Source organism: Anguilla rostrata, chromosome 9 (genome assembly GCF_018555375.3).
Source record: "Anguilla rostrata isolate EN2019 chromosome 9, ASM1855537v3, whole genome shotgun sequence".
NCBI lineage: Eukaryota > Metazoa > Chordata > Actinopteri > Anguilliformes > Anguillidae > Anguilla > Anguilla rostrata.
Window position 1 is genome coordinate 48,496,128 of NC_057941.1, and position 21,280 is coordinate 48,517,407.

At 41.7% G+C, this 21,280-nt stretch overlaps 2 protein-coding genes across 3 annotated transcripts; both read left to right on the top strand.

The window, feature by feature from the left end:
• The first annotated feature begins 3,787 nt into the window (after positions 1–3,787).
• Positions 3,788–15,488, top strand: LOC135264016 (glucose-6-phosphate exchanger SLC37A4-like). 2 transcript variants are annotated; one of them, XM_064352578.1, is made up of 11 exons: positions 3,788–4,261; positions 5,082–5,172; positions 6,205–6,930; positions 7,526–7,758; positions 10,508–10,751; positions 11,295–11,450; positions 11,992–12,077; positions 12,278–12,388; positions 12,689–12,754; positions 12,881–13,019; positions 13,252–15,488. In XM_064352578.1, exons 3-11 carry the CDS (start codon positions 6,783–6,785, stop codon positions 13,416–13,418), a joined length of 1,350 nt encoding a protein of 449 aa, XP_064208648.1. In that variant the 5' UTR covers positions 3,788–4,261; positions 5,082–5,172; positions 6,205–6,782; the 3' UTR covers positions 13,419–15,488. The 2 variants fall into 2 exon arrangements, with proteins under 2 accessions (XP_064208648.1, XP_064208649.1); XM_064352579.1 differs by lacking the exon at positions 5,082–5,172.
• Positions 15,489–16,365: 877 nt separating this feature from the next.
• LOC135264017 (small ribosomal subunit protein eS25-like) lies at positions 16,366–19,657 on the top strand. Its single transcript, XM_064352580.1, has 5 exons — positions 16,366–16,509; positions 17,247–17,339; positions 17,539–17,722; positions 18,385–18,482; positions 19,584–19,657. The coding sequence occupies exons 1-4, from the start codon at positions 16,507–16,509 to the stop codon at positions 18,477–18,479; spliced, it is 375 nt and encodes a 124-aa protein (XP_064208650.1). The 5' UTR covers positions 16,366–16,506; the 3' UTR covers positions 18,480–18,482; positions 19,584–19,657.
• The last annotated feature ends 1,623 nt before the right edge of the window (positions 19,658–21,280 follow it).

Genomic DNA, 21,280 nt, shown 5'->3' on the forward strand with positions numbered 1-21,280 from the left:
GGAATCAACCTGACAACCTTGGAGTTACAAACTCAGGTAACCATCCATCGGGTGAAAATAGTTGACTTTCCTACAGTGCAAATGTGAGATGAGATTCATCTACGGTGTGTGAGCTGCTGTACCACAGATGAACAGATTAGTATTACCACGGTTTCAACCCTCCAAGGTCGGGTTTGAAACTTGTGCCAGTCGTGACTTTCAAGTGTGGTCTCCAAATTTTAGAACTCAAGAGTACAATCTGTCTCAGTGCACAGATGGAGAATATGTTATAAAATCCAATAAAGAAATTACTTAAGCTTAAATTGTTCAGCTAAAAGGCAGTTATTGCAACTGTTTCCATGGTTTCCCATATGGTTTTGTCCTGTTAAAGCACTGCATAAGTCAACCTTTCCTGCATGTCACTGACATTTTCAGTTTGGGAAACTAATTGTATTTTAGCCAACATAGAGTACACTGTTGAAAGAAATTTATTTTTGGATTTTTTTTCCTCATAAATGTTGGTGAATAGCCCGTTGTTAAATCTCTAGTTTAATTACTGTTTTAAAACACCAATTTATATTCTTCATTGTTTAACGCAATGTAATACGTTACACCTTACTACGTGTATGTACATACATATTGTTAAATTAATGTTTTAGCTCTTCTCCGAGGTTATCAGTTAACAACCAACCAACATCTGACAGCAAAAATCAAAATGGTGGGTTCCTGTTCATTTCTTCAAAAACCCACAATGCAATTGCATAAAGATCTTGTCTGGTAGGTCTGTAAAATGCTGCACGTGCAAGACAAAATATTAACAAATTGCATGATACATTATGTACTGTCTTGGAAAAACCCTCACACTTCTTTAAACGTGTGATGCGGTTCTCACACAAACTGAGCAGGTTATGATTGCTATGCAATTTTAAAAGACCAGCAACCAATAGGGTGGCTGTCTGTCTAATGTATTGCTTTATTAGGAGGTTCCAAAACAACATTAAGCATGAAGTCAAAAGACCACACACACATCACCAAACTCCAGACACAAAACACACCTTTCAGAGAAAACACTTTCGAGGCTTGCTTGTGGCTTTGATGTTTGCTCTCTCTCTCTCTCTCTCTCTCTTTTTGTCTTCTTATATGCCTCAGTGTCTCTGTTTCGCGCTCCACTCCGAGCCCCTCCGTTCAAATCTCTCTGTCTGAGTCAGTGCACCAACGTCCCCATCGCTCACACATGGCCTACAGACGCTCGTCTCTCCCGTAAACCCCCCCCAGCACGACCAACATCACATCCTGTCCCTATTCCAACTTTAAAAGAACACATCTTCATTTTTATCCGTCACAATTTTTAAAAAATAATTTTTTATATTCAAGACACTTAAATAAAAGTAGGCTTGAATCCAGCAGCTTCTCAGCCCACCCATGACAGCTAGAGGGCAGGACCGGAGCCATAATTACAGTATTTAACGGTGATTCGCTAATCCATTCAACATCATCACAGCCTATTATCACAGACAGATAGTGACTACCAGTTAGTACTCTTGGGTTTTTTGTTTTTTTTTAAAGATCTTGAATTTGTGCTAAGAATTCCTAAGCATAACTGTCTCAGCTCTTGTGCGGTAGTGGCTATCCTTGGCCACTGGAAGGCATCCTTGTCACTTCTTTCCCCTGTTTGGGCTAATTGCGATCACCTGCGGTAGTTCCTATTTAAGCTCTTGCTGGTCTGCAGTCAGTGCTTTTGTGTCAACTCTTGTTACTCGTTAACCGGTAATTCTGTCAGTGTGTTTTGTAACTTTTCAGTGCTGTAACAGTCTCTCTTCTTCCTTGGTGAAGAGATCTCTGTTGTACTGAATGCTGAGACTTAAGGGATTATTTGCTAAGGTTGCACAATAATCTTTTATTCGGTGTTACATTTTGGGTGGTTCTTTATCAATCCTTGGTACTAGAGCTGTTATCATTAGTTTTCACCTTCTTTACACTCTCAGTTCTTTTTATGAGACAGCTTTATTACACTCCTTTTTCTGTTCGGTTTTGCCCTTTTCTCTGGGTAGATTTTTGTTGGTATTGAACGGCAGGGCTTGCCGCCCAGAGGAGTATATTACTCTGTACTGTCTAGTTTTCTTACTCCTTCCCTTAGTTCATACCTACTGTTAGACCTGTTTGACTGGGATAATCTCCCCTAGCAGTTTTCTGTGTAGTTTTATACGCTCCTTGGCCTTAGTTCTTTTCACCCTTTCACGGGTAGTCTAACTTAGTACGGTATACCTGGGATATTCTCCCTTAAGAGTATTTATTTTTCAGTTTGTTTACTTGTCCGAACCCCCGCCACTCCCCCCCCCCCCCACCCCCCCACTGAGAACAAGGTACAGTGTACAGTATTTAATGGCTTTATTTTGCTTCTCCAGACAGACTGTGTTCCCTTACAGAAATAGAATACATTTAAAATAAATTGAAAACACTTTTTGAGATTTTGCAACACTTTACAATACTCTGCCCAAATATACACATTTTTGTCATTTCCACATATTGAGATGTATATTTTAAAAATACACTGCAGTGAAATATATTCACCCTTTTTTGAACGCTAATTAATTTACAATATATTGAGGTATATTCCGTTTCAATGAAGGATGCCTGCAGGGGATTTGTACGAAAACCACCACTTGGAACCTTGTGATGACAAAACAAATGCTATGTTTAAATTTTCAAATGAATATTTAGTAAACAAAAACAACCTATTAAATTATGGTTGCTTGGATATTCTTTACATGATTGTGTTTTTCGTAATTCAGATGTGAATGTGTTATGCATTTAAAATGCATGAGCTAGCTGAAAGATTGCAACGTCGAATGTAGTATTTCGTTATATTTAAGTAACATTTGTACTCAAAGCTTGCCATATGTTTTTACTCTGTTCGGGCAGTTACTCAGGCAGTTATAAAAGCCGTTTTATAATATATAGATTAGATTTTTATTTGTTATATTTCGAGCTTTATTATTATGTTTTTTAAAGCTGGACGCAATGCAGTCCTACTAATTATTAATTTGTTGAGCCACTGGTCTGAAGGTAGGAGCCGAGTAAATATAAACACCCCTCACAAAATTTAAATATCGCTCATAATTATTCCTCTAGCTACATCTAGTGGTGAAATAATTCAGGAAATTGCGTACTAATAGTAATTACCATGCTATTTTATCAGTTTATCAACCCACTTTATTATATACGATTCTCTTTCGGACCGGCTATGTAATAACTTTGCAGATTAATTTATTGCAGTAAAGTTCCGTATACCCGACTCCTATTGGATTATTCGATTGTTTCAATGAAATGTTAATGTAAATTTATATTCGACTTTGACAGCCTGGCAAAGTGCCAAATTTTATGTTACTACAGGGCATTGTTGGCATGCTTCTGTTCCTGGTGCCAAAAAATTGCAGTTACCGACACGCAAATGCTTTTTTCTAGCATGTGCTTGTCGGAATATGTTTTCTAATTTGAGAATACAGATATTTTGATCCCGATATCGAGATCCAAATTTTCAACATTTTTCGAGAATCCAGATATGCCTGATCAGTGCACGCATTGATCTCTTTTTGTCTGGTAGCCTACTGGACTGACAGCCTAGAATTATTGGCTATTTATCGTAGAGGTAAGAATGAGATTCATAAAATTATTATTTGTCATTATTAACACACAATTATTTGCAGCATAGTAACAACATGCGGCCAACTTGGAAGTGGTCTCCCAGTATGAGGTTGTAGGTTGAAAACCTCCGTTGACAACCCAGGCAGAAATCCAGCGCTGTTATTCCTTTCATAAAGGCACCTTTAAGCTCTACTGCGTTTGCATCCGTCGAACTGCGTAAAGAATATGCGCGAGTCGCTCAGTGTCGCCAATGCTCACGTAACATTAACGCACATCTTCTTATTTTGGATGTAGCCTATACTATATGGTGCCTACAGACTGTATGATTATATCAAAGCGGGACTACAAATGGTACATCAAATTAAATAGCCGATGTTATGCAGAGGCGACAGGGCAGCAAGCGCGTATTCCACTTCTGGCCGCATGAGTTCGCGTGCGCGTGCGCGTGCATGGCATACGCCGCAGCAGGCACGGTCGATGAATCATACAGTTCAGTGGGCACAGTCCACGCGCTTTAAGGATGCTCAGCGGAAAGACTGACAGCAGCATTCTCCAGTCCCCGCCCACTTTAGGGAGGGAGTTCCTGGCCGGGTGGCCTGTTACGACAGCCGGGAGAAAGAAGCACGGTCGCAGAGAGGTACCGTTCTTAAAGTTGTCCTCTAAATAATAGCTGTTACAGAGAATTTCTACCTTCATTGTTGAAAATACATTTACGTGCAAATTATGCCCTTTAAGTCATGTTTAGATCTTAACCACGTAAACTGTATGCATTTGCTTAATTTTGCATGCAATTTCTAGTAAATGGTCTCTATTGGATTTACTGATTTCATTGAGAAGCCTTAATTGCATGCGGTAACTATCATTAGGCTACGTTGTCATTTTCCTAAGCCTACGTTTCCTACGGATTCCTATTTATGTTTCGTGTTGGACACAATTGCTTGAAGATGCTATTTCGTATAGCCTAGCCATCGCCTATCTGTATTGTCATTGAGATAGACCTGCACTAGACAGTTATTTAAATGATTGAATTGTTATACTTCCCTAAACATAAACGTTTCGTACCGTTATAAAATTACATTTAAATTCCAGATAAATTACTTTATAAATAACTCGTGAAATATTGCGTGTAGAACATGGCCTACAATTGTTTATAAAAGGGATTTTTCATTATTTAAAATGTCAGATTGTCGTAACATTTTATATCCATATGTGAAGAACAATTTAGTGAAGAACAGAGCGCGTTCATGTCCTGTAATTTTTGCCAAAATAAGACAAGCTTCGTCTGGACAAGCTTATGTTTTAGGCTATAATGCAGTTATATAAACTGGTTTAAGGAGTTAATGCCGTGGTGTAATTATTTTAAGCGTGCGGTTGGCAATTCGTTATTTGGCAGGTGCTGGACCTTGATCGCTGAGGTTAAGGTTCCCATCTAGAATAACATCTATGTCCTATTTCAGGACACTGTCCGAGCAAGACCAAAAAGTGAAACGCAGTGTGTCCATCGATGCCCGTTCCTCTTCATTAAGAATCGCTGCCAACTGTTAGCAGGTCCGTGAAGATAGTGATGAGAACTGTATTCCTCTTTTAGCCCGTCTTGTCCTCTTGTCCTTTATCCTCCTTCCAGGCGTGTGCGCCCTGCTTAAATTTATTTGGGAAATTTGGGTGACTTGGAAGTTTACCAAACTGAGAGAACACACTGTGCTGTTCAGAGACGCGAGAGGAAATAATTGCGTTTTCTATGAAACAATGGGAAGGGGATTAAATTTCAGAAAGTGCTAGAGATAGAACTTCTCCAATAAAGTTTTACGTTTATTTATTTATTTATTTATTTATTTATTTATTTATTTATGTATTGGCTATGGAAACGTGGTCCGACGTTTTTATGGAACCCAAGTGATAAAAAGAAAGACACTATTCTTTTTCATAAGTTTTCATGATTCCGATGAGCACAATTGGCCCAGATATAAATGCATTGGTCGATGGCCACATTTTTATATGAATCTGAATCGTAACTATAGGATCAAAACTTTTTTTATTATATATTAGGTGGTGAAAGTCACAGATTATACAGTAGAAGTTTTGAACTTTCGGCAAGTTTCACAGGAACACGATTACATTTTGTCCCCACAGTTACGCAAACTTTCCCAGTTTAAGATTAGATGCTGATTATTGGGTTTATCTTTACAATAAACGTCTAATGCAAATCCTGTCAAAACAAAATCTTAATCTACATAAAACAAATTCTTCCTTTTACATCGCATTTAGATAGCAGAGCATTTATTTCATTTTTAGTACTGTTAATTAAAATATTTCCAACTAAGCTGACAAAAATGTACTGTAGCCAGTCCTGGAATTTATAACTGTCTTGGAACTGTCCTTGTACTATAAAACCCCATTCAATTATATCTTAAGAGCAATACTCAAATAAGTGATAAAAATACTTTCCCTTTCTCATCTACTACCCCCTCTTTCTCCTGATTTTTTTTTTCTGTCTCTGAAGCATGAAGCTTGTGTGTTTATTATGTGCTGCATGGAACAGACTGGGGGATCTGTTCTGAATACCACCTGTTTCCCTTACAGGTTTTCCGTTACAGCCTCTACATTCCCCTGTTCTGAACGGGTCTTCTGGTGGGCGTGCAGGTCCTGCCGGGTTCAGACTGCACATTAACTGGACAGACCGAGAAGCACCCAAGACAACATCCGTGGAGTGGAAATATAAACGCTTCCCAGGAGAGGAAGAACGGAACGACTCCAGCTGGAACCAAACTGGCAACCCCTGTCCCGAGACATTACTGTAGAACCCCCTTCCCCCCCGCCCCCCTCCTGAATTTTACCTAACAACACATGACGCAGATAAGGAGTGAACATGGACGAATGTTAATTTCTACTCCTCGCCTCCTCGTTGTTTCTTTTGAAAGGGAAAAGAGAAACGGAACACATCTTACATCAGCAAGATTAACCACTGACCTTTCACACTCCTGATTGCGTCACTGTATGTCACTCTCCGCACTTGGCCATTTGATACAGTCTAATGGTGCTTCCCACTTCTGCATGAGTTCCAGTTCCTGTGCTTGGATCAAGAAGAGGGATTTTTCCCATATAATTTATTTATTATAATTATTTCTAGAAATACGTTTTCTTTTACTGCTGGTGAAGTCATGGGTGCGACAGGCTACGGGTACTACCGCGTCAGCATCTTCCTGGCCATGTTTGTGGGCTACACCCTGTACTACTTCAACAGGAAAACCTTCTCCTTCGTCATGCCCTCGGTGATGGACGAGATCGAGCTTGACAAGGATGACTTGGGTTAGTAAGACCTCACTACACTCTACATTTGAGTGTTATGTCTTTACCGTATCTTAGAACCTTTGGTCGAAAAATGTTGATGTGATGGAAATGTAATGCTAACAGCCTAGAATGCAAAACTCTAGCATGATTTGTCATGACCAGACCACAGCAGTTATTGTAACTTATGAATGGAGTCACATGGTAATGCTTAACAGGAAGTGGATAAGTAAGACATGGAAGTTCTAGACTACCTCAAAGGACTGTAGATGGGCACCTTTGTGGAAGAGGGCTTGCATAAATTGTTATGACCTGGGCCCTGTTTCACAAAACTAGATTACTGTGTTAGCTGGATAACTGCACTGAGTAAAACTCAGAATGCTCCCAAATCTGGAACTTGGACTAAAGGAAAGATTCACTATTTCCTGTTTGATTCGGTGCAGATATCCAGCTAACTCAGTAATCCTAATTTGTGAAACAGGGTCCAGGATTACTGGGTTAGCAAGATAACTGCACCAACTGTAATCCTGCTTTGTGGGACAGGCCCCAGGCTCTGGCCAATGCTTTTGTGTTGACTGTGCGTGTGTCTGTCTGTCTGGCCCCGCCCCCTCCCCAGGCCTCATCACCAGCAGCCAGACTCTGGCCTACGCCATCAGTAAATTCATCAGCGGCGTGCTGTCCGACCAGATGAGCGCCCGCTGGCTCTTCTCCCTCGGCCTCTTCGCCGTGGGCGCCGTCAACGTGGTCTTCTCCTGGTCCTCCACCGTGCCCCTGTTCGCCGGGCTGTGGTTCGTCAACGGGCTGGGCCAGGGCCTGGGGTGGCCCCCCTGCGGGAAGGTGCTGCGCAAGGTAAGGCTGCCGCCCCCTGGTGGCCCCCTTTAGTAACGCACGCCTGTGCACGTGCTCAGTCGCATTCTCTCTTGCCCGAGGTGAGCAGCAGGTTAAGCTTGGTGTTCAGTGTTACTCAGCACTTAAGCCTATTTGAGCAATTAAAGGAGTTTGAGGACGGTTATTTCACCTGACCTGGGATCTTTGATCTGAATCTGAATGGTCGCTGATTTTAAGGCTAAAAAAAGCCAGTAGATTCTACTTCTCTCTGAGGGTAAGATTAATTTGCTTAAGGTCTTTAGCAACTGCACTCTGATCCAGAGCGCATCGCTTGCTTTGTTACTCAGCACTTCATCATTTAAAGCTGGATAAACTGGCAATCAGGAGGCTCGTTGTCCATGGGTCCAGTGTCTGCGAGGATGAACGGGCACTTTGGTTAAAGAGTTCCACCACTGTGCCACACTCCGTCCTCACAATTATGCTTTAAAGGTCTGTGTCTCCATGTACCACTGCAGCTCTGGTCCCGGAGAGCCACGCAGTCTGCTGGTGCTTGTTGGTACTCAGCACTTCATCAATTAAAGCATGGATGCCAAACTCCAGTCCTGGAGGGCTGCGTTGTCCGCTGGGTTTCAGTGCGTTTCTGCATGAGTGATAAACTGAAGTCACTGATCGAGTCCACACAGCTTGTTCTCAAGGCCTTAACTGGCTGCTGATTGCAAGGAAACCACAAATACCAGCAGACACTGCAGCCCTCTTGGCCTGGAGTTGAAACCCCTGAATTAAAGCAATCAATTAACAGTTAACTCACCTCACTTGGTTATCTTGGATCTGTACTAGTTCACTTATATTAAGGTGACAACAGAAAGCAGAAGTCCCTGAAGTTAGAGAAGACTTCATTGTGGGATGGATTAGTGCTAAGCACGTCATGCGTTTGAGTTGCAAATCAATCCTTCACCGAAAAGCCGAATAACACAAAAAAGAGCAGAAAGCTTCATGTAGAGGCAGCAGTCTGTTCGTCCTGTCTCCTGTGATCTGGCTCTTTGCCATTGGTCAGTGTCTCTGAAGGAGGCCCCTGTGACTGTAATGGTCAACCTTGATCTTTATGGCTTGGCACAGCCTTTATCAAGCGTCAGTCACACTCGCTAATGCCAGCTGAGTCATTAGCATCACATGCTCACGGTGTCATGTTCAAATCCATAAAGAGCCACATTTTGCCTGTAAACAAGTAATAAGATATGTACAGATGGATGACAAATTAAAGGAAAGACCTGAATAAATGAGTGGAGAGACATAACGAATGCAGATGCTGTCATACAGGTGTACTGCATGATACAGTTAAGCAATTAACATCCTGTCATGCTCTGTGGCATGTTTTAAATATGCTGAGCAGGCCAGCATCCACCACCATCATCAAAACACCAAATGAGGCAATGAGGCAAGAATTGTGTTCCATCCCTCCAGTAGAGTTCCAGAGACTTGTAGAATTTATGCCAAGTTGCATTGAAGCTGTTCTGGTGGCCCAACACCTTACTAAGACACTTTATGTTGGCTTCTGCCTTTAATTTGTCACATTACATTACAGGGCATTATAGCAGACATCTATCAGTATAGGATTCCCACTTTACATGTATTTTACATTATATCCATATTTTAACTGGTAATATAAGCATTCAGTGTCATAAGTCACTTTCAAGGACAATGCTGTGTTATATTGCAAATATGAAATGCGACCTAATTAAAACAGTTCATACATACTGTGCTACATTGATATGTACCCTTCTGTATGTACATGGGACATATATACATTAAATCTATGGCAATCTATTAAGGATTCCCCTCTTTGAAATGCGTAGTTTTCCAGCACTTTATCAACATAATCTAATATAAACATTCATTATTAAGCTCCATATAAACAATAAGTGTTGCTTAACATATGTGCAAATTGAAATGAGACCTAAATAAATCGAGGTCAATAGCAAATAGTATTGCCACTATGATATGTTCAGAGACAATAGAATATATTATAATGATAGAATGAAATACTGTTTATTATACGGAAAACCAGTTACTTTGGAGATTGAGTTCCAGATACTTCAATTATTGAGACCCATTCCATCAGGTGTACAGAGTACTGGGCACTAGAAGGAAGAAAAAGAATGAATGCTCTGAAGTTCAGGTTCGGTGAGGAGGTCACGGTGTTACCGTCTGCGATATTTATAGCCACCCCCGGCTGTGTCTTATTTAGGTTTAGAGACGGGGGGGATCTCTCCATAAAGGAGACAATAGCGAGCAGCTGCGATGGCGATTAGCGGCCCTGTCTTCGGCTTGGGCGGACTCACGCGCGGTCTTAGGCCTCTGGATGATCGAGGCATTAGAAAGACGCACTCCAGAGATTGCGCCATTTGGTCCTCTGTCAGCTGCCAAATTCAAGTTTGCTCCTGGGAAGTCAGGCACTCTGACAGAGTAAGGGCTAATATTAATAGGCTACCGGCACGCACAACTGAGCGTAGGAGAGTGAAAGATAAGTGTTCTCTGATGTAATACAAAAAATACACTTGAATATAGTCTTGTTTTTTGCGGCTTATCCAATAAAACAGATTTTGCATGATGTCACGGACCCCATTTGTGAACTTTGTGAGCGGTTTACCGATTTAAAGACCGATTGTGGGGTCCCAAAATATTTTGCTTCCTGTACATAAGCTGCCATGTTAGTGTCCCAGATCTTCTCCCAAACGCTTCCCTGTGGGCGTCCCGCCCTTCTCGTCCCCAGTGGTACGAGCCGTCCCAATTCGGAACATGGTGGGCGGTACTGTCCTGCAGCATGAACCTGGCAGGGGGGCTGGGACCCATCGTTGCCGCGGTGATGGCCCACAGCTACAGCTGGAGGACAACGCTGTCCTACTCTGGGATGGTCTGCATGGCCATCTCCTTCCTCTGCCTCCTCTTCATCAAGAACGAGCCGGCCGACGTGGGCCTGCCCAACATCCAGCCCGCGGCCAAGAAGGGCAAAGGAGGTGAGTGGGTACTGTGAGGTCACGGGTGTACAGCGTGGTGATTGGTGGAAAGTCCAGGTGTCAGAAAGTAAAAGTCCTGCCGTGTGGATCCTTCCACTCAGAAACTCAGCTAGCCGATTTCACTAATTAGTTCTACCTCTTGGCTTATGAATTGTGCTAATTAGCATAACCTATATACAGTAATACACAAAAAAACACCTCACATAATAGCTAGAGCAGGGCTGCCCAACCCTGCTCCTGGAGATCTACCGTCCTGTAGGATTTCACACCAGCCCTAACAAATGACACCTCACTGAACAGCTAGAGATCTCACTGAGCTACTAAATGGTATGTAGAGTCAGGTGTGCCAAATTATGGTCGGAGTGAAAACCGATAGGACGTGTGGATCTCCAGGAACAGGGCCGGTCAAGTTACAGCTTGGCAATTTGCAACATCTCACCGTGACGCGATGAACGTAGTGAACACCCCCTCACCCCCCATGGAAGGCCTGTGAGTGTGAGTTCAGGAGGGGCCTAAAGGCTTTCTCCCCCCCCCCAACTCCAGGCTCCAGTCAGGAGAGCACGCTGAAAGAGTTCCTCCTGTCCCCCTACCTGTGGCTGCTCTCCATGGCCTTCCTCATGGTGTTCGGCGTGAAGACGGCCTGCACCGACTGGGGCCAGCTCTTCCTCATACAGGAGAAGGGCCAGTCCGTTCTCATGGGTAAGGCCGTCGAATGTATGAAGGTTAAGGGGGAATTTTTTTGAGATTTAAAAAAAAAAAAAAAACATTTATTACATCAATTATTTTTTAGATGTGAAGCACCTCATGGACCTGGCTTGTCACACTCACTCACTCTCTCACAAACTCCCTCCTCACTCTCACACATAGTCATTCACTCACTCACTCTCTCACACACTCCCTCCTCACTCTCACACATAGTCATTCACTCACTCACTCTCTCACACACTCCCTCCTCACTCACTTTCACTCACTCATTCACTCGCTCACGCTCATTCACTCATGTTCATCAGACCACAAGGGGGTGCTATTAGCACTCATGGTGCTTCACATCAATGACAATGTGCTTGATAAGGGATTAACAGAATAGACTACAGTAGATATTTGAGTTCTGTCAAAACAAAGGGACATTGATGGGAGTTAGTTAATTAAAGGCTAATTGTCTTGTTTCCCAGAGTGATGTTCAGTTCAGTGCGCTGGCTTGTTGGTTTGTGACTGTATCGTCCCCTTGACCTCCCCATAGGCAGCTCCTACATGAGTGCGCTGGAGATCGGGGGGCTGGTGGGTAGCATCGCTGCGGGATACCTGTCGGACAAGGCTGTCGCCCGGGTGAGTGGTTCCCATCCTGGGGACGTCATCACATGACATCATTTTTAAGAGCCACTAGCTAACAGACTACTCCATTTATCAGGCAGAGCCTCATAATGGTTATTTTGTATGCACTGATATTCACATCGCTGAACGCTGTACCTCCTCCTGCTGCGTATGTAGGAGTTTTAATTCCTTGCAATGCATCACGTCCTTTGCAGCAAGGACTGCGTAGCCACGGCAACCCCCGCCACGGCCTCCTCATCTCCATGATGGTTGGGATGTACGTGTCCATGTACCTCTTCCGGGTCACCGTCAGTCCAGACACAAAGGTCAGCAGTAAATCTTACTTCGGTTTTCCTATCATTCAATAAAAAATTACTAATTTTTAAGAGATTTTAGGATCTTCTGTACTTTTTCAGTACTTGGCAATGCTGTAGTGTTTTTCTATGTCCTACTGATTTTGACAAGTATTTAGCATTTTCTAGAACGTGCCTTTGAAAGTATGTGTCTTCTAAAAATTTGAAACCCTGACTGTATCACGTTGACACCAGTTGCTGTTTAATATGTGCCCCCTACCCTGATGCAGTGGGTCTGATTTGAGTTTAATCTTTGCCCGTTTGTTTACACAGGAAGTTCCCATTTGGATGGAGGCACTTCACCCTTTCTCTGTCCTCACGGGTTTATCGGAACAAGAGGTACCTTCTTCCTCTTCTCTCTCTTCTCTGTGTGTCCGCCTGCACGTGTGTGTGTGTGTGTGTGTGTAGTGTAGTGTAGTGTATGTGTGTGTTTGTTTATCACTGCTTTCCTTCTTTACCCCTCAGATCTGGATTCTCTCTCTGGGAGCCCTTTTTGGTTTCTCATCCTGTGGACCAATCGCATTGATCGGTGTGATAGCCAGTGAGAGTGCACCTTCAAACTACTGTGGGACATCACATGCTATTGTTGCCCTGATGGCAAATGGTAATTATACTCTTTTTGCTTTTTAATGTCCAGAATAAATATCACTTACTGACTCACTGGCACACTCACTCACTCACTCACTCGCACACTCACTCACTCACTCACTCACTCACTCACTTTCTTACGTTTAACAGGCTAAGGATTCTCCACAAGGGGAAGCTGTAGCTGTATTAGCTATATTGGCATTCATGGTCACTGACACTGTGTGTCCTTGTTTTTGTGCCAATGTCAGTTGGTGGCTTCCTTGCTGGGTTGCCGTTCAGCACCATTGCCAAGCACCACAGCTGGGACATGGCCTTCTGGGTAGCGGAGGTGGTGTGCGCCGTGACGACCGTCGGCTTCTTCCTGCTCCGAAACATCCGCACCAAGATGGGGGCCGTGCCCGAGAAGATCGACTGATCCCCCAGACCACATGATACTCCGCTGCCAATGAGGAGAGTCCAGCCACTGTCACAGCCAATCAGTCCCTGTAGAAGCTTACTCTGCACTCTGTGATAGGTCTCCCAGAAGGGGTGGCAGAATCAGCCGATCAAATTTCTGTAAATACAACACTGAAGAATACTGAAATGTGCTCACACTCTGTCTCAATTGTAAAGCTTCACCAGTTTTAATATGTTTGGCAATAACCTTTAAACTGTGATGCATGAAAGTTGGTGAGGCTCTGCAGAAGACGATGCAAAAGCTTTTATTGTAATACATATTCTCTCCAAACAGCTGTAGAAAGGCACATTATAAACACTACACTGCCACTGTGTGGTTTAACCCAAAGCAGATTTAAGAATTATCATTGGTGTAAAAAAGTAATAACAACAATGGAAGTGGTAATGGTTATGATGTCTAATGAGCAATGTGAGGGTGTAAATAATGTCCATTATCAAACACATAAATACCGTTCCACAATTTTCAACACCATCAGTTACACTCAGTATAGGAAACACTCATGAAGGATAGCCTCGTGTCTACAGTACGATACTGTAACTTGACAACTGTGAACATGAGGTCAAAACAACATGACCCAGAATGCAGTTTGAACCTAAATGACCGAAAGGTCATTCATAATGCATGCCAGTCCTGCACACAGTCCCAGTATTTGTCCGTATTTATTTTAGATGCGTTTTAGACTTACTATACACTATCTACCTATGGAAAGCACAGCTGTTCCACCACTGTTCCATGTGACATCAATTTCAAGCACTGACGACCAGATTTTGAATGTAATTTACTTAAATGCTATAAATGGGCCTGAAACCCTTATCTATGTCTATGGAATGTAGTACGTCTGGTTTATTCTCCACTTAGTTTAATTAATAATAGTTAGAACTTAATCCTCATTCAATGTGCATACTTGTCTTATAACATTATTGCCAGTTTATACATGTATTCACCAGCAGTAAAACTAATTTTGCATCATTACAGATTACATTTTAGCTACATTACATTACATTTTAAAGATAATGAGGGAAAAGAAGAGCGAGAACTGAGTTTACATCATTAAGGTTTACATATTACATTACGTTTGTGAAATACAGCGGTACTTTTATTCATTTTGGTCAATATGTTTTGCCTTTAAAATGTGAATGTTTAAAGGGTTTTAATTTATTTGTTTTTAAATCTCCTTTCAGTGTAAATGGTGTGGCACTGTAGGGGAATTCATTCTAACTGAGGAGTTTCAAAGTCCTGGCGGGCTACAGTGTCTGCAGGTTTTCGTAGATTCTTTTTTAATTAGCAGCCAGTTTTTTTAAACAAGATGTCAGGAATCTTTACCCCGATGATTCCTTAAATAAATCTCTTAAGTGTTGAACCAGAAGACACTATGGCCCTCCAGGACTGGAGTCTGTCTCCACCCATTTTGTTTTTAATATAATGAATATGAGCTGGTACTTTGCAATTTGTATGTCAGATTAATTTTAGTCAACCTTTTAACCTGAAAATAGTTTTAAAAAATAATATAAAAATAATTTTTGCCTTGAAGATTAAGGGTACCTTAGAAAAACCATACCTTAGACTGAATCCCCCTCAGATTCAAAATGACCTGTTTTGTGTTTGTAAATCTGAAAAAATAAGATTTTGCTTTTGTGATATTTCAATAAGCCAGTACACTTTTTGTTCTTTCTTCAAAATATAATTTGTGTTTGATGAACGTTGTGTGGAATGCTAGGCTATGACTGGAATGAGACCCGTGTAAATGTATTCATGGCCAGAACATGACAATGTATTGCACAACTATTCATTTCTACAACTATCCATTTCTACAGACTCACAGTAGATGACTGAGTGATGAAACCAGTTGTTAATTGCAACACTACAGAGTCATATAAGCTGCATCTATTGATGCGATATGGTTCTGTTAGAATCTGTATAGATGGAACGGTTAATGAACAAGTATTATTTATGGCTTTTTGAGCACTAAACTTGTTAGATAACAGCATCACAAAAAAATGCAATAAATTATTTTTCTTTGCCATCTCAGTTTGCTCTTTGGCACCTCTTGCTGTCCTTGCGTTCTACAGATTTGTGAAACCATTTGGGTTGTGGTGCTGGGGCTGGGCCAGGGTTAGCATGGTGGGGGTGCTCCACAGGGACCTGCTGGAGCAGACCGGCTTCCCTGGGGCCCTGCAGGCCGCCCTGAGGAGGAACAGCGCCACGGACAGCACCGCCATCGCCAATGCCCTCCTCACGCCTGCCTACACTGCCCCGATCCTTCTACTGTCAACCAGGTGAAAACTGTCATTAAAACTCATAGAGACAGTCATGACATCACTGGTAGACACACACACACCTATGACACCGCTGGAGGAAGGGGACTCTGCCATGACATCACTGCAGGAAATGGACTCACCCATAACATCAATGGTGCGAACAGGGGTAGTCATAACAACCCAGCTGGAGATCCCTACAACTGAGGAACCTATTTCACCCAGTCACTTTAGAGGCTGTTTGCCCTTACTGGTGGTAGGGGGCACTCGGCAAGATACGGGGCACATCTCTTGTTTCTGTTCTTGCAGTGAATCTGCTAAATCATCGCATATACCATAGCTTGTTGTAAATTATAACCTGTGCCACATACCGAAAAATTGCTAATAAAAAAACTGGATGTTTACTTCTTGTTTTTATTTTTTTATTGAATTGTTCAAATTTGCACAAAGGCTAGTCTGTACAATGTCTTCATGCAAATCTCTGTTAAGATATTTCTTTGTGAATGAATTTTAGCAAATATTTTTTTTACCAACGACTGACTGAATGTTATATTGATGCATGCGCGTCTGTACATCTTCTGAAACATGAGATGCTGATTATATTAAATTCCGTTCCATAATATAGTTTTCAGTTTCATTGGTTTCACCAGCTGTGCGACACAAACGTGGTATGCAAAAACTCTATTTCCCAGATATCACTGTTTCATTTGTATATCCGGTACGGGTTGTCCTAGGGGCTCGACAAAGGGTTGGACTTCCTCTCTCTCCCGATATCTCGACGGAGGTGCAACATGGTGAGAGACTTGGATCTATTAATAAAGGAATAATTCAACGTATTTGCGCATCATTGTTTATAAAGTTGGTATTCAGAAGTGCATAAAGACTCGTTTATTGTTGAGGGGTATAAATTTGTTAGTGTTAGCCTTTAATCATTTCATTTTTTATACATTCTTCAGTCCGTAGCTCTCACGTTTCGTATGGTCCATGACTGTTGTATGGAGCTAACTTGCTTGCAACGTGGGTGAGGCCTAGTTAGCGAGCTAGCTAGTATAATGTGGATCCGCGTGAAATTAATCTAATACATTTTATCTAATAAGCGATTTACTGTAGACTATTATTAAACGATCTTGAATATATAGAAGTGGACAGCTAGCTAACGTTAGCAAAGTGTAAATTCCCCCAAATAGAGCAAGTGTGGCGCTAACGTGCATAGCTTTCTGTTACTTCCGATTGTCGCTTTTAATTTTATGTTAAAACATCGTAACCCTCAATATTGCAATCTCGCTTGCGAGTATCGAAGGACATTTTTGTGACTTGCTTTTTAAAGCAAATTGTCTGTTTCATATAAATGCACTGTTCACAACTAACGTTATGTATCGGAGTTAATTTTACTCGAAGATCTAGAGCTAGCGGATTGATTTAGCTGGTTGTGTTTCGTTAGCCATTTGAGATTTAGTTTGCGAGTGTCTGAAGTTATTTTAAGTAACTTTTTGTTGTTCACTGTTCTAAATGTCTTATTTGTTTTCTACAGCCTGCCAAGGACGACAAGAAGAAGAAGGATTCGGGCAAGTCCAAAAAGGACAAGGACCCCGTCAACAAGTCCGGAGGCAAAGCCAAGAAGAAGGTACTTTATAACGTCGTTACGAGTGACATTATCTAGTGTTTTTAATCGGGGTTAAATTGGATGAGGTCGAGGCCCGTGTGCGATGCTCTGCATTTCAGTTTGCACGAGGTCGTGTTCTACCACTGTAGCAGAACGTGCACCTCGTGAGTTTTCCATTGCTTCGGCCTTGACCCCCTTCTCTCCCTTCTGTCCCGAGTAGAAGTGGTCCAAGGGAAAGGTGAGGGACAAGCTCAACAACTTGGTCCTCTTCGACAAGGCCACCTATGACAAGCTGTACAAGGAAGTGCCCAACTACAAACTCATCACACCGGCCGTGGTGTCCGAGAGGCTGAAGATCAGGGGTTCCCTGGCCAGAGCCGCCCTCCAAGAGCTGCTTCTCAAAGGTTTGATTCCTGTGGCCTTCCTCTCCTCTCCCCTGTCAGCGTTAACACTGCCATTCCTGAGTTATCAGCCTTACATATAAAGTAAAGAAACCTATACACTGTGTTTTGCAGGTTACTCTTATTACCAGGTTGAAAACTGCTAGCATACCAGTCAACAAACCTTTATAATATTCCGGTAAATTTTTATATGTGGCAGTAAGTGAAACTTGCATGAGAAACGGTCTGGGAGCGATTTTGATTTGTTTCTCTGTTGTCCGCTATAGGCATCTGTGGGTGAATTTGCCATGTGTGCAAACATCCTCTCCCAGAGTAATGAATGATGAAATTTTGGCTTTTCTTTTGTTAATTTCCCCTTTGCCCCCACACCTGTAAGAGGTTGTTTGCTCGTATTGGACAAATTGATCAGGGGACAACATCCAGGCAATAAATTATTTTCTTCATGCAGTCAGTGCTCTGGGTTATTTTCCAAGATGGAGTTCCTTTCGATGCAGGGCTCTCTAAACCAGTGTATTAAGTACGTTTAATGTTGTATGGGTCCAAGTTAGTGTAGGATTTTGATTGTCTTTATTTTGAATAATTGTATTTGGCTATTTGCATTGTCTGAAAATAATTTCCTTTAGTAGTGTGACTGTGCATACTTATGTTCTCTCTCACCCATCTAGGCATGATCAAGCTTGTGTCAAAGCACAGAGCACAGATCATCTACACCAGAAACACCAAGGGTGGAGACGAAGCTGTTCCTGAGAAGGAGGCATAGAAGGTGGGTGCATGATCTGTGAAGAGCTCCATAGGGTGGCTGTTTCTCCATCTTAGTTTTTTTTAGTTCAGTTTTCTTTTCTTCCCACATTCATTACCTCACTTGGCTTTTTTTAAAAACTTGTTTTGGGGTGGTTCAGGTGTAGTCTTTCCCATTTCCTGTTTAAGTCTTTTCAACAGTGTCCCTTTAGCCCTTTGAAGAGTTGGTGCTCTGGAATGTTTTTTTCCCAAAAAGCTTAAATCAGTGTTCTAGAATTCCATGGCTTTCAGTTACCCGTAGTGATAGTTACATCAGCAATAGAATGTTCAGTTTAGAACATTCTAATCACATTTGTTTTGTGATCACACATTAAAGGATTAATGGGCACTATATCAATTGATTCTAATTTAATCGATCTTGGCACTGAAAACCACCAGCCATGCTGGTTTTTAAGCTTCTCATGCTCATGTTCATGATTATCAGTGCTCATCTGTGCTAAGCACTTTAAATCTGTTTTGGTAAATATGTGCTTTGTTTGGGTGGAGGCAGGTTTGTTTGAAATGGGTAAAATGTACTTTTGGAAAGTGTGCTTAAATATTGCCTCTTCGTTGCGGAGAAATGGTAAATTGAAGAGGGATCTGTGTGGTCAGTTCAGTGAAGAGGTGCAGTTGATGTACTTTACACATCTTTTTACTGACCTCCAGCAGGATATTGACTTATTTAAATCAGGATCTGTGCTCATTTGGCAGCCCAGTCAGTGTATCAGACCTGAGTTGGGCTGGAAACCAGCATACTATACAGAGTGCCCCCCAAAGACCAGGACAGGCAATGACATGGGCTTTAATTTATGCTGGTTAGGGTGTTAGGAACTGTATGGATCCCCTGATCCTAACTTTTATGTAGTTTAAAAAAAATCTGAAGATGGTTGTCTAACATTTAAAAATGAAGTGGCTTCATAGAATACAGTGTGTAATTAGCAGAGATTTGCCTTGCGAAATGAATAGTATGTTTTTTCATTAAAATTGTGCTGAATAATTTCACAGACACATGCTAGTATAATTGTGCACTTAGGAACTCTTTAGTGTCTACTTATTTTTAATCTCTTTTTTTTTCCTCCCCTCACAGGCCCTGCCGTCATGATTCCATTGGTTATGTCTTGGTATTGTAACATAAATTGAATAAAAACACAAAAACTTTGAGTAATTGTCAGTTTTTATTTGGACATTCTACACTCGCAGATCTTTGTAAATAATTAGTGTGCAAAATGTACCTGTGGACCTATCAATTCAACTTAAAATCTATATTGCTTTATGTATTTATTTGTATGGAAGGACCTTGTGTTCTTGGATGTGAGAAATAAATTTTACAAGTAAGGTCCCTCAAATGTGGATCCTGCAAACTCTTGATTTGCCACCAGAGGGCAGTATCACAATGGTTATTGGGCCAAGTAATTTTGGTTTGTATTTCATGTTGAGGATATATTATGTGGTTATTTTCATGACTGCACCAATAACATTACTGATTTGAGCTTGAAAGACTAAGATGGGAATGGCAGCTTTTATTCAGCCATTTAGATTAGATTTCTCACTTCCTTGGGACTCCTGTATTTATGTGCCAGTTTATCTTTGAAACAAAACAGTCAGTTTTGTGTATCATGAGGACAACTACATGCACATACTGTCAAGGAGTTATTTATACAAAATTATTGTATAGAGAGACAAACAATAATTCACCTTTTCTGCTCAAACAGTTTACTGAACCTTTTTTTATTCAAGTAATATTTGAGTAATAATATTTCTCTCAAAAAGTTAGGGCTCAAAATAATTTGCACTCCAAAAATACAACCAAAGTGCCACCTGATGAAGTCCTATTACATGCACACAAATGCCACTGACATAGTATGTGAAAAAATGTGTTAACATGAGCAGATGCCTACTTTATGCTAGGTATTCTTTTACTGAAAATAAGCATGACATTAGTCTTCTATGGAAAACCATAGGCCTGTTTCAAAGTCACAAGGTTGTGTTTGCACTTGGATGCACAGAAGCCCTTAATGTTGCATATTCACTCTGATATTTACGTAAGCCTTGTGATTACAGCCCTAAAGAACAATATAAGGACTAGCTACTGACGCAATGTGGGCTAATGAACAATAATGTGCAATCACTGCAACAGAATTTGAAGTGCACATCAACAAAGATGATCATGCACTCAAAGACCAGAAATGTAGTGCTAAAATCCTCTCCTCTTCATTCCAATTATGGATTGTTTCTGGGAAAATATTTTACATACACATACACAATACATCTTTAGCTGATTGCATTACGTCTTAGAATTCTTGGAAAGCTTTCCCCTGTCATATTAAGATGTGGCAGCAGAGATTTTGTGGCCAAACTCCCCCTGAAGAATGCCGTAACTGCAGCCTCAGAAGTCAACCTATGAAAATGGTACATAGGCACACAAGCTGCGATGCGCAGGCAGATGTCACTCCAGCCCTGGAGGGGCCCCGCAGCGCCCGCTGGTTTTCGGGGTGTTCTCGGCGCGAGTGTTTCGTTTAAGTCGCCGATCGGTTACGGCAGGGGTGTCCAAACTTATCCGAAAAGGGCCGGTGTGGGTGCAGGTTTTTGTTTTAGCCCAGCACTAAGACACCTGATTCTACTCACCGTCGTCTTGATTGAAGACCATCATCGGTTGATTGGTTCAATCAGGTGTCGTGGGGCTGGGCTGAAACGAAAACTTGCACCCACACCGGCCCTTTCTGGATAAGATTGGACACCCCTGGGTTACGGAGTCCACACACCTTTATTCTCAATCAGGCCCTG

Bases quoted from the DNA above. Each gene is read 5' to 3' on its own strand.
- LOC135264016 (XM_064352578.1), top strand. From the start codon at position 6,783: ATGGGTGCGACAGGCTACGGGTACTACCGCGTCAGCATCTTCCTGGCC. The intron at 6,931-7,525 runs GTTAGTAAGACC...CCCCCTCCCCAG, and splicing joins GCTTGACAAGGATGACTTGG to GCCTCATCACCAGCAGCCAG. The intron at 13,020-13,251 runs GTAATTATACTC...TGCCAATGTCAG, and splicing joins TGTTGCCCTGATGGCAAATG to TTGGTGGCTTCCTTGCTGGG.
- LOC135264017 (XM_064352580.1), top strand. The intron at 17,340-17,538 runs GTACTTTATAAC...TGTCCCGAGTAG, and splicing joins GAGGCAAAGCCAAGAAGAAG to AAGTGGTCCAAGGGAAAGGT. The intron at 17,723-18,384 runs GTTTGATTCCTG...TCACCCATCTAG, and splicing joins CCAAGAGCTGCTTCTCAAAG to GCATGATCAAGCTTGTGTCA.